This window comes from Phoenix dactylifera, chromosome 16 (assembly GCF_051530095.1).
Source record: "Phoenix dactylifera cultivar Ajwa chromosome 16, Ajwa_hap1_PhDact_Kaust_v1.1, whole genome shotgun sequence".
Classification (NCBI taxonomy): domain Eukaryota; kingdom Viridiplantae; phylum Streptophyta; class Magnoliopsida; order Arecales; family Arecaceae; genus Phoenix; species Phoenix dactylifera.
The window spans coordinates 9,991,085-10,001,704 of NC_143205.1; the positions used below are offsets into that span (position 1 = coordinate 9,991,085).

Sequence of the window (10,620 nt, forward strand, 5' to 3'; positions counted from 1 at the left end):
CCTAAAGACTTTTAGCTATAAATACATTGAGGCCTCCAAAAGACTTTCTGCTATAAGTGTATTGAGACTTCCAAATAATTTCCAAATGCATTTATTATTATGATTATTATTTTGTGCTAGGGCGGGTGGATCATACCTGACGTATATGGATACACCCAATAAAATCGAAAAATAAAATACCTCGGAGTGTCAGGGGCAACTCTCCATCTCCAGCCCACAGGGTACTACTGGAGTGACTGGCTACATAAGCAGCCACCCAGTCTGCAGCCCCATTAGCTTCATGGAATACGTACTTGACCTGCAAGACCCCTTATTAGTAAGGTCACCTTAGGCCCTCAAATTCATTGAGCTGCTTCTGAGTAGGATAATTTAAGATTTATCAGTGCCATGATCTAGGTTATGCAGTGTTAACTTGTTTTCAATGGTTGCTCCATTAAAAATAAAAATTTGGTGCTAAATCGGAAAAAAAAAGCTAGTGAATTAATATAAATCATTGTGTCCAGCAACACAACATTGTACTATCCAAAAACTCACTTCTTGTCCCTCTCACCTAAAAATTATCATTTTGCAGAAACATGCAATACTAACAAAATCAGTGGCAAATGGCAAACCAACAAACAATCACAATCATCCATATAATCCCAAGGTTCTATTAGTATGAAGTAATTATTATATTTTTATAGATTATAACAAATTGACTTAAAGCAGGCAATTCAAGGTACCATAGAGATCATAGGAGCACAGCTTTGCTTGGTGTGGTGGCACTTCACGTTGGGCCCACGGTCCTAATGGCTGGCTCATACGGTGGTTTCTTGCGTTGAGGGCATAGAGACTTTGCCCTTTCCAATTAGAAAACAAACATAGCACAGTTCGAGGAACAAAAGGGTAATAGATACAGCGGATCTCCACAATTCTTTTATTATTATTATTATTATTATGCTAAAAAGCGGGCTTCCAGCCTTCCACCACCGGAAAACCGGGGCGACGCCAACGCATCCATTCGGCTCTTGCTGGAGCCAGCGGCGAAGCGGCGGTGCCGAGCGCTCCTCTCCGATCGTCTCAGCTTCTACTCCTTTTTCTCCACCCCAGGTGAGCTCCCTCTTTCCTCTTATGCCTTTTTGTCCCCTCTTTTTTTCCTTTTTTTTTCAAATTTTTGATTTTTTGTCGCATTTCCCTGAGATGATTTGTCGGATCTGACGCGGTCACCATGCTTCCGCTTTTTTCTTAGTTTTATCTTGATTCGATCGGTGGGAATTTTGTTTGGTGCATTTTACTGGGGGTGATTAGGGTTTTCTTTGGCTTTTTTATGTGGTAATCTGGAGTTGTTCGATGATTTTGAGCAGTTAGGGTTTTGAAATTGATGTGATCTCTTGTTGGGTGTTTGGTGGAGCTCTTCGATTTGAATCATTATGTTAAACTTTGTGATAAAGTTTGATTTTTTTTTTCCTTTTTACTTTACTAAAGTTTGTATTTTTCTTGCTTTCCCGCTCGGATCTTCAGCTTCTGGGCGATGGGCGCATTAGGGTTTTGATCCCGGATCGAGGGTTTCCATTAAAGATGCAACCTTTATATCCTTTTTGACGAGAAGAAGTCAATTGGATTTGGTGAGAAGAGGATATCTGATTGCAGAGAGCTCTGAGCTCTTTGTCATGGCTGTTGCCCAAGGCAACAGCATTGGCCCACTCTACAACTCTTACAAGGTCCCTGGCCTCGTCGATCCAATCCTTGAAACCCCGCATATTTCCAACCTCGGAGATAGATACGTTTTAGGGGAACAATTGGGCTGGGGCCAGTTTGGGGTAATCCGGGCATGCTCTGACATGCTCACGGGGCAGACCCTTGCCTGCAAGTCCATAGCCAAAGACCGACTTGTCTCCTCAGATGACCTCCGCAGCGTCAAGCTCGAGATCGAGGTCATGGCCCGGCTCTCTGGCCACCCTAATGTCGTCGCCCTCAAGGCTGTCTATGAGGAGGAAGACTACGTTCACCTTGTCATGGAGCTGTGTGCTGGTGGGGAGCTCTTCCACCGCCTCGAGAAACACGGCCGCTTCTCGGAGCATGAGGCAGCCATCCTGTTCCGGCATCTCATGGAGGTGGTGATGTATTGCCATGACAAAGGCATTGTCCACAGGGACCTCAAGCCAGAGAACATTCTGCTGGCCACGAAGTCATCGTCTTCACCCATCAAGCTGGCAGATTTTGGGCTTGCCACCTATATCAAACCTGGTATTCTTTGAATTGTCAGAGTTACTTCTAATTCAATTCACTATATTCTCTTGTTGTTTGTTTTGAATTTGTGTTAATAAACTGAACAGGGCAGAGCTTATATGGGACTGTTGGAAGTCCCTTTTACATAGCTCCGGAAGTACTTGCAGGGGGATACAATGAAGCCGCTGATGTATGGAGTGCAGGGGTTATTCTTTACATTCTTCTCAGTGGAATGCCACCCTTTGGGGGAAAGACCAAGTCGAGAATTTTTGAGTTGGTTAGATCTGCTGAGCTACAGTTCCCATCTGAGCCATGGGGTGGTGTATCCCAATCTGCGAAGGATTTGATAGCTGGAATGCTATGTAGGGATCCTGCTCAAAGGCTTACAGCCAAAGAGGTTCTAGGTAAGCTGTGGCTGTTTATTTCAGTGTTTTAACTGAAACTAAGTGTGCGCTTAGAGGTGTAAATGAACCGAGCTTGGGCAAGCCAGGCTTATCTCTCTCTCAGCTGAACACAAGCTGCTAATTAACAGTTCATTTAAGAACACTAGTGAGAGCCTGAGGAGCCTAAGACTTTCATATATGTACTTTGAGTTAATTTCTATCTTTATATTTCAATATTATAGTTGAGTTATATTCGTTTGCATGTAAATTATAAATATTTTAACAATTCTAATGTAAAAAATGCTTTCTTTATTATTGTATGACAGCAGGATACTATATGTGTGTTCCGAGCTTATTTGAGCTGAGTTCAAGGAAACCAACCATAGCTCTGGCTTGTTTGGTAAACAAGCAAGCTGAATTTGATCCAAATTCCTAATGTAACACAAGGTTCTCATTGCACCATAAAAAAAACACACAAGGTTATCATGAAGGGCTGATAGTTCTTTGTGATCTAAAAATTTCAAATGCACTAACTATAAGTTCTCATATGATCAAAATAGTCTGTCTATTTAATTTCTGCATAATGTGTCTGTCTATGCATAGATGTATTTATTTATTTATTTACATATGCTGCTTAATTAGTATTAAGCTTTAGATGTCTACTATTTTAATATATGGAAAGTTAAAAACTGCCCATCTTTACATGATAACGTTTCTCTTATTTCCATGCCGACAACAGTATCCAAAGAAGGGAGTTATAGTGTCAACCATATGCAAGTCATTTTCTGTTTTTCACTTTTTCTCTGATTCGTGGTGGCTTTTTCCAATTTTGGAGCTTCCCGGGCCATATTGCATGGCCATCTCAGACCTGAGGTTTGGGATTGCTTGTACCATCATACAGATCATTCCTTTGTATTGTAATCATTTGGTTCAGCTGATGGCATGTCCTAGCCTTTGAGCTGTTTTCTTCCCTTCTGCAGATCATTCCTGGATTAAAGAACATGTAGAGCAACCAAATGTTCCTTGTGGTCACTGCAATGATATAAATTTGGGACGTGGAGACTTGGGAAGTTGTTCTTTCTCTACCCCACTTGTCAATGCAAGTCGTGATGTCAGCTTTAGTACCCTTTCCCCTACTCCCTGCCAAACTCAGGCAGATCATTCTTCCCCTGCATTCTCTTGCAGATCATCATTCTCTACTTTCGTTGTTGATGCCTCTGCTCTCTCCCATACTGTTGGTTTATCTTTCCACAGCAGCTTTGAGTCAAACAGTCTCGAATTCTCGTCCCCGATTCCATTGATGCCTAGTTTTGCTTTCTTCAGTCCTCGGAATGACCAAGAAAACCTTTTGGGTTTCACAAGTGACAGATCAAAGGCCAACACAATTCAGAGAGGTAAAAGCTGTCCCACTTCTGCTTCTGAATTCATGTGTTGTGTTCTTGTTAACTAAAGTCTCTCTGTTTGTTGTGTACCGCAGACTCCAGCTTTGGGAAGCTCTTCATGCCTCCCGATCTTACAGCTTTCTTGAGACATGATGTTAGAAAATCAGAACACAAGGGGGCTGAGGTTAGAAAGGGCACGACAGCTTTATCCAGAACTGCCGGTATCCACAAGAGGCGCAACCACACAATTGGACTTGGGGAGCACGAGCAGCAGCTTGATCTCATGGTTTCGGAGTCAGTCATACGCTGGGCGTCATGCACGCACCTCTCAAGCACACCATCTCTCAGGTCTTCACTCGTTTGTTAAGATCCTGTGGACATTCTGCTGATGTATGACTTAGAGATTTCACTGATCGGAGTGTGTTACCTGAACATGCGAGTGAACTCTTGTACCCTTTTTGGCTAATTTTTGATTATGTTAATTCGATGTATTGCGGGAGGGCAGCTCCAAAATGTAATGACATATAATATATGCTTGTGTGTCAGTAGAAGCACCATACGGGTGTTTTTCTGTGAGAATGAGATCGTGCGTTGTAAATCTTGATAATTTGGTGATGAAACTGGTGGGTTTACTTTGATCAATTGTTTACTCAATTATATGGAGCGCTGAGCCAAAGTCTTTTTGATCCTTGAAGTTTGCTAAACAAGTTTTAGGTGGCTTCAAGTTCTTAAGTTACAAAGGGAGGTTTGTTTCTAATTGTGCCACCAAATAGCAGCTTGCTTCAGTTCTTTTGTGCACTCTAGGAAAGAATGATTCTGTGGATATTTTAAATTCCCATTGTTATAATTATCTGCAGACATGTCCACATCATTGAGAGATGTTGGAAACTGTTGATCAGGCTTTAAAAGGCAAATTTGTCTGATAGATTCTACCAGGTAGTTGACAAAAGGATTAAGGTATTGATTACTTATGCTGGTAAGGGTTGGTAAGACTTTTGCCCTCATACTTTTCATCTGAAAAAGTCCTTCCATGTGGAAAGTTTGGAGTCCGGTATGATCAGAGTCTTGCAAGCAGGAATATAGAAGCATGCCGCATGGGAATCTATTCAAAATTTGGTGAATACTGAGGCTTGCCTTGTCTGCTGATGTCTCCCCATGGTGTGGAAAAGATAAATAAAGGTAGCTGCCATGATCCTGATATGTTGGGAACGCAGTTCAAAAAATCTGAGCCAATTCAACACCATCAACTTCTGGAAAACAAGAGATATGATGAATTTAGGTGCCTAAGACCAGAAGATGCAAGGATGGGATCTTAAGAGAAGAGGCTGACTCTGTGATGGAGCTGGAGAGGTTCGCTCCCACCTCACCGGTCACTTGTGTAATGCAGAGCTGCTCGATCACCAGTTGTTCCACATTACATAAATTGTCGATGATTAAATTGTATTAATTTTCTCCAATTCAGCAGGGAACACTAAGACCTATACCATGTCCAAAGACCAAGTGTATACCATTTCAAAACAGAAACCTGTACCATTCCCAAACACAAAGTCTATGCCACCAATTTGTCAGTTGTTATAAACAATGTGTCAAAATGGGCTAGCAGTCTGAACTCTCCAAATTAATTGTCTTGCACATTTGGTCTTCCGGGATTTGCTGAGAGGGATCTTCTAGGATCTTTGATTGACTCACTGTCCTCCCCATGCTCTGGACTTTAGGGTGCACTCTCACTTGCAGGTTGTGTGACTTGAAATAACAGCCAGAATAAATGAACTCTAGAGTGTCATAATAATAGACTACGATTAGTGAAAGGAAAAAAAAATATAATAATTGGCAGTAATAACTAAAATCTTAATTCCTTACAAGCTGGCTAAGTGATCTTCTTTTAACATGGACATGTTAGATATTATTTTAGCTCGAACCATTTTATCTGGCAATAAATCCTGTTTGCAAAGTTACATGCCAAAAAAAATCTATTGATAATACTATACTAGAAAAAACAAGAGAAACAACAAACTGTTCTAGATTCATGAATACAGCTACGCATCAAAGTTAAGAGCAAACATATCAGGTCAAGGATTTTCTTTGACATTAATTTGTTAATATCTACAGATAGCCTCCAGGATGAGAGTGGATGCAGTTTAATGTCCTTTTGTTTGGTCATGCAAACCGGCCGCATTTCGAAGCATCCACCCTATCAAGTATGCACAGGTTGCTGCAATGCCACCATTGAATAGAGTAGCTGCTACAGAGTGCAGGTACTGCCCTGAGATTTTGGCCCTGGCCAGCCCGAGGAGCGCAAGAGCAAGGGCCGAGAGAAGGCATGCCCCAAAGAACTTGGTGGAATCATCCCCTGTGAATGGAATGAGGACGACGAAAGAGAGGAGGGGAACATTGCCAAACAAGATGAAGGCTGCAAAGCTGATGAGCCCACTCTTCCATGGCTTCTCGGTCTGGCGAGGTGGCAGCACCCCTTTCTGGGCAGTCATCTTCTCATCCACCAATATGTCTTGGTATTTTGAGAACACATTCACAACCTGCACTCATCAACCAAAATTTCCATGGCAACAAATCGGAGAACCTGAGATACAAATTAATGAAGCTTGATAAATGATGATAAAACTTTTTGGATTTTTTAAGGATAGTTGTAATGCTTAAAATGCTACGTGGAAGAGTTACTAATATCTAGAAGAGAAAAAGAAGCTGATAGTACAAATATGATAAAGATTAAGATGTTAAGAAAAATTTTGTTGGGTTTAAATTATAGGGAATAATATATGTAAGTACACATATCTCTTCATCCATGCAATTTTAATAGAGAAAAATAGAATATTGCCTGAAAATAAGAAGAATTGTGTTTACTATTCTTCGAGGACATATAGATGGCAGACTTGATAATTAATAAAGGGTGGATGTTTTGGAGCAAAAGATGCAAACTAATGAAGTTTCAAAGGATTCATCATCAACTACAGTGAATTAGAACAGGACTTGCCGTTCATGGATATGGTAATGATACTTAATATGCTAATATAATCTTTCTATCAAACATGCATTAAATGATTCCAATATGCAAGATTCGTCGTGTTAGTACTGAAGGTTGTACCAATCGGTTGGCGGTATGGTTTGACATGCCTTCGTGTCATTTCGTGACGGGCCCGTACCAACACAAAAGATGGAGAACGAGAGAGAAAAAATGAGTGGGGAGAGAAGGGAGAGAGAGAGGGAGGGTCGTCGGAGATCTCTGGAGGGTGCCAAAGAGGCATCGAAGGGCGCTAGAGAGCCACAAAGGTAGCCCTTGCTCCGACCCTTTGGAGGCCTTCCTCTCTCTCTCTCTCTATTCCCCTATTTCCTTCTCTCTCTCCTCCCCCTGCTGGTTTCACATTATAAAGGCCGGAACTATTCCGGTCCGCTGCCGGTACGGCTTGGTACGCTCCGAACCGGGCAGTTCGAGACGGTTCATAAGTTTGCATCGATGTGACAAAAGATCTAGATTTGCTTTGGTGTGATGACAATAACCCCAAAGGTAGAAGTTATATCAGACTATGTTCTTGGCTTCTAGCAAAGAGGAAATGACCAATGCAAAGATGACATACTGTTGTGGCGTCCTCCAAATCCAACCCTAATGCTTGGTATGTGGAGAGCAACCCAGCCTGCTGGGAGCTGATGGACTTGCTCACGTCCTGCTCGGTCGTCGCCCTCTCCTTCTTGGCCATCTCATTCTCAGTGCTGGTTGATACAAAATCTCCAAAACCCATTGATATGCCACGAGCCACCAAATTTGCAAATCCCAGCACCAAGACATCAACTGCACCAACTCATGCAGGAACACAAAATAAACGCAAATGAAAGAAAAGAAAAGAAAAAAAAACATTCCGGTACATTGCAGAGCAAAATATTTCTTTCCTTTGTGCGCCGCTGCTGAAAACACCAGCAACTTTGAGACTCAGACACCATTATGAAATAAGTTTTTGGTGAACCACTCAACACAAGATGGCACCTCCAAATCTCGGTTGAACTGTTCTGTGCAGTGTCCTGCATAGGAAACTTGGTTTCGTACCCATTTAGAAATGAAAGTTGAACTTTAGTTCTCTGTACAACTACTAAAAAACTTATACCAATCTAGATCTCCAGTACAACTACTGAAAAAACTCTACCGATCCCTTAAGTTGGATTCTTTAAGTTGGAATCAAGCCTAGATCTCTAGTACAACTAGCTAGAAATTTTACCAACTTAAAACTTCTTTTTTTTTTTTTAGCAAAACGGTGAAAAATACCACCACAGGTTTCATTAGAATATGTACGAACAGGAAGAACATAAGAAAAAAGAAAAAGGTGGGGAACCCCAACTGCTCAACAAGTCCTACTTTATAAGTTGGGGGGTCTTCACCATGCTATTAACTAATTAACAACCGAAGATCCCAAGGCAATACAATAATGAATCAAATAACTGGGCATCAGGAATTCAAATTTATCATAGAAGAATAACAAAAGCAGAAGCTAATTAAGTTGGGACTTCAAGTACCGGACGAGAACAACCGAAGCAGCAGCTAATTAAATGCAGACTTAAAAGTACGTACCAGAGGCGAGGCGAGTAGCTGAGATGGAAGAGATGAGGGAGAAGGAGGTAACAATGGCGTCAAGACCCGCATCGATTGCACTCTTGACGCTATCCTCACTCCAAAAGCCTTCTCTCCCAACACCACCACCGTTCTCTTCATGCTGTGGGCGGAGCAAAGGGGGAGATGCCTCCAAAGCCATGAGAACGAGTTGATGATTATCAGAAGTTCAGAACGTGCACAAGGGAAGGAAGAGCTGATAGGATTATGGAGAAGAGCTGGCGGTGCGGTGAGACTGTGAGAGTATATAAATTTTTTACACCAGTTTAAGGGAAAATGGCTGCAGGAGGGAAGGGGCTTCGGTGTCAGCATGCATGGGAGTCCCTTCGACACGTTTCATATGTCTGTTGCTCCTGGAAGACTAAAACAACGCGTCCACGAAACGAAGTCCATGGAATATATATTGGCTGGTAGAACTCAAAGCCCGAAGTCCGAGTAAGTACCGGACCCGGGCCTGAATAATTTTTATTATAATCAGAAAATCGTTTTGATCTTTCGTACCTTTCGAACTTAACTCGTTTTGAATTCTCTTACTTTGTGAGGTTGTTGATATCGGATTTTAATAGATTTGAATATGTGAAATCTGCCTAACTAAAGCAGGAAAGAGGTAAGTAACCTAAGCTTCCAAGTATATATATTTTCTGACATTTAGAAAAATATAATTAATTTATTAAATTTGGTTATGATCTCTATTTTAAATTTAATTAAATAGGTCAAAGCATATTATTATTACGGTCATAATTATAAATATGATATGTATCTTAATACTCTTGTAAAATGAATTTTGAAAATATAGTTGGATAAATTATATATATATATATATATATATTCTTATCTATATTCTCAGCACGGCTATAATTTGGTCCTATCAATGGAGATTATTCGTTGGCCCTGTCGACTTATAATCTATGAAACTAGTTTTGATACTCTACCATTCATGATTAAAATAGTGTTATCTGTTATCTGGCATTTTGTGCCCTTTGTATCTGCTATTTGATTTTATGCCACCGGGTTACGTGGTCATAGCTTGATATTGCGTTTAGTAATATTTTATAAAAAAAATATGTGTATTACTCGAGATTTAGTTTATTTCCAATCAATATAATGCTACTTGATTATTTATTTGTTTGGTATTTTTAGACCGCGGTTTGGTATGTTATGTTACTTAGTAGGCTAGAGTAGCTCATTATTCTTTCTTTTCTATTTTTAAATCTTGAATTATAATTACTTGGAATTTGAAGAAATGCACTAGAACTTCTAAAGATATTCGTGATTATTTGAATTTTTAGCTTAGTTTAGTTTAGATTGATTTAATTTAATTTTGGATAGTTTATTTGGATTAAATGATAAGAATTTGACTCATCATATTTTGAGATATTTGTTTATGAGAATAATTTGATTGGATTTTGATGAAATTAATCTCGAGGATCGAAGAATTATTATGATTACTTTGAAATTATTATGATTTGATCTATAGCCTTGTATGCTTGTATGGTTTATCCTATAAATATGCAGCATCTATTATGCATTAGGTTCAGGGTGTGACACCCGCGGAAGTTTGAATTCTGTTTATTTAAGGCACAGGCCTACAGTTTTTCGTATGTGGTTCTCAAGGTTTAGCCCACTCGATGCGTTCTCATAAATTCTTTTATCTAGAGCCCATAAAAAATCTAATTACCGACTCTAAATTCAGCAACAAACCTTCTACCATTATAATAGTAGAGAAATGTTATATATCTATATATATATATATATATATAGATAGGTATCATTGTGTTTTTATCTTAATAATATGTGTACATCATGATGTTCTCAGTATAGATTAGGATAAGGTTTATATGCATCTTTAGGCATAATATGCAAAGGGCTTATATATCTATATATATATATGTAGATAGGTATCATTGTGTTTTTATCTTAATAATATGTGTACATCATGATGTTCTCAGTATAGATTAGGATAAGGTTTATATGCATCTTTAGGCATAATATGCAAAGGGCTTAGATTTCAATATGCACGAGGCTCGAAAACCTT

General features: G+C 39.8%; 2 protein-coding genes across 4 annotated transcripts; one reads left to right on the forward strand and one right to left on the reverse strand.

Moving 5' to 3' along the window:
* Nucleotides 1-819: 819 nt before the first annotated feature.
* LOC103723343 (calcium-dependent protein kinase 26-like) lies at nucleotides 820-4,627 on the forward strand. Its single transcript, XM_008814233.6, has 5 exons — nucleotides 820-1,089; nucleotides 1,501-2,226; nucleotides 2,316-2,612; nucleotides 3,572-3,985; nucleotides 4,069-4,627. The coding sequence occupies exons 2-5, from the start codon at nucleotides 1,650-1,652 to the stop codon at nucleotides 4,338-4,340; spliced, it is 1,560 nt and encodes a 519-aa protein (XP_008812455.1). The 5' UTR covers nucleotides 820-1,089; nucleotides 1,501-1,649; the 3' UTR covers nucleotides 4,341-4,627.
* Nucleotides 4,628-5,975: 1,348 nt separating this feature from the next.
* Nucleotides 5,976-8,901, reverse strand: LOC103723348 (uncharacterized). Of its 3 annotated transcripts, none has more exons than XR_016398720.1 (3): nucleotides 8,547-8,901; nucleotides 7,564-8,002; nucleotides 5,976-6,551 (listed from the first exon to the last, which is right to left on the reverse strand). XR_016398720.1 is itself a non-coding variant. In XM_088712515.2 (3 exons), exons 1-3 carry the CDS (start codon nucleotides 8,725-8,727, stop codon nucleotides 6,501-6,503), a joined length of 444 nt encoding a protein of 147 aa, XP_088568641.1. In that variant the 5' UTR covers nucleotides 8,728-8,891; the 3' UTR covers nucleotides 5,976-6,500. The 3 variants fall into 3 exon arrangements, 2 of the variants coding, with proteins under 2 accessions (XP_088568641.1, XP_008812462.2); XM_088712515.2 differs by having other exon boundaries at nucleotides 7,564-7,775; nucleotides 8,547-8,891; XM_008814240.4 differs by having other exon boundaries at nucleotides 5,976-6,507; nucleotides 7,564-7,775; nucleotides 8,547-8,862.
* Between the last annotated feature and the right edge of the window lie 1,719 nt (nucleotides 8,902-10,620).

What these genes read in the sequence shown, in the direction of transcription:
- LOC103723343 (XM_008814233.6), top strand. Translation starts at nt 1,650, where the DNA reads ATGGCTGTTGCCCAAGGCAACAGCATTGGCCCACTCTACAACTCTTAC. An exon ending in TACAGCCAAAGAGGTTCTAG is followed by an intron (nt 2,613 to 3,571) that starts GTAAGCTGTGGC and finishes TCCCTTCTGCAG; the next exon opens with ATCATTCCTGGATTAAAGAA. An exon ending in GGCCAACACAATTCAGAGAG is followed by an intron (nt 3,986 to 4,068) that starts GTAAAAGCTGTC and finishes TGTGTACCGCAG; the next exon opens with ACTCCAGCTTTGGGAAGCTC.
- LOC103723348 (XM_008814240.4), bottom strand. Translation starts at nt 8,727, where the DNA reads ATGGCTTTGGAGGCATCTCCCCCTTTGCTCCGCCCACAGCATGAAGAG. An exon ending in AGCTACTCGCCTCGCCTCTG is followed by an intron (nt 7,776 to 8,546) that starts GTACGTACTTTT and finishes GAGTTGGTGCAG; the next exon opens with TTGATGTCTTGGTGCTGGGA. An exon ending in ATTTGGAGGACGCCACAACA is followed by an intron (nt 6,508 to 7,563) that starts GTATGTCATCTT and finishes TGATGAGTGCAG; the next exon opens with GTTGTGAATGTGTTCTCAAA.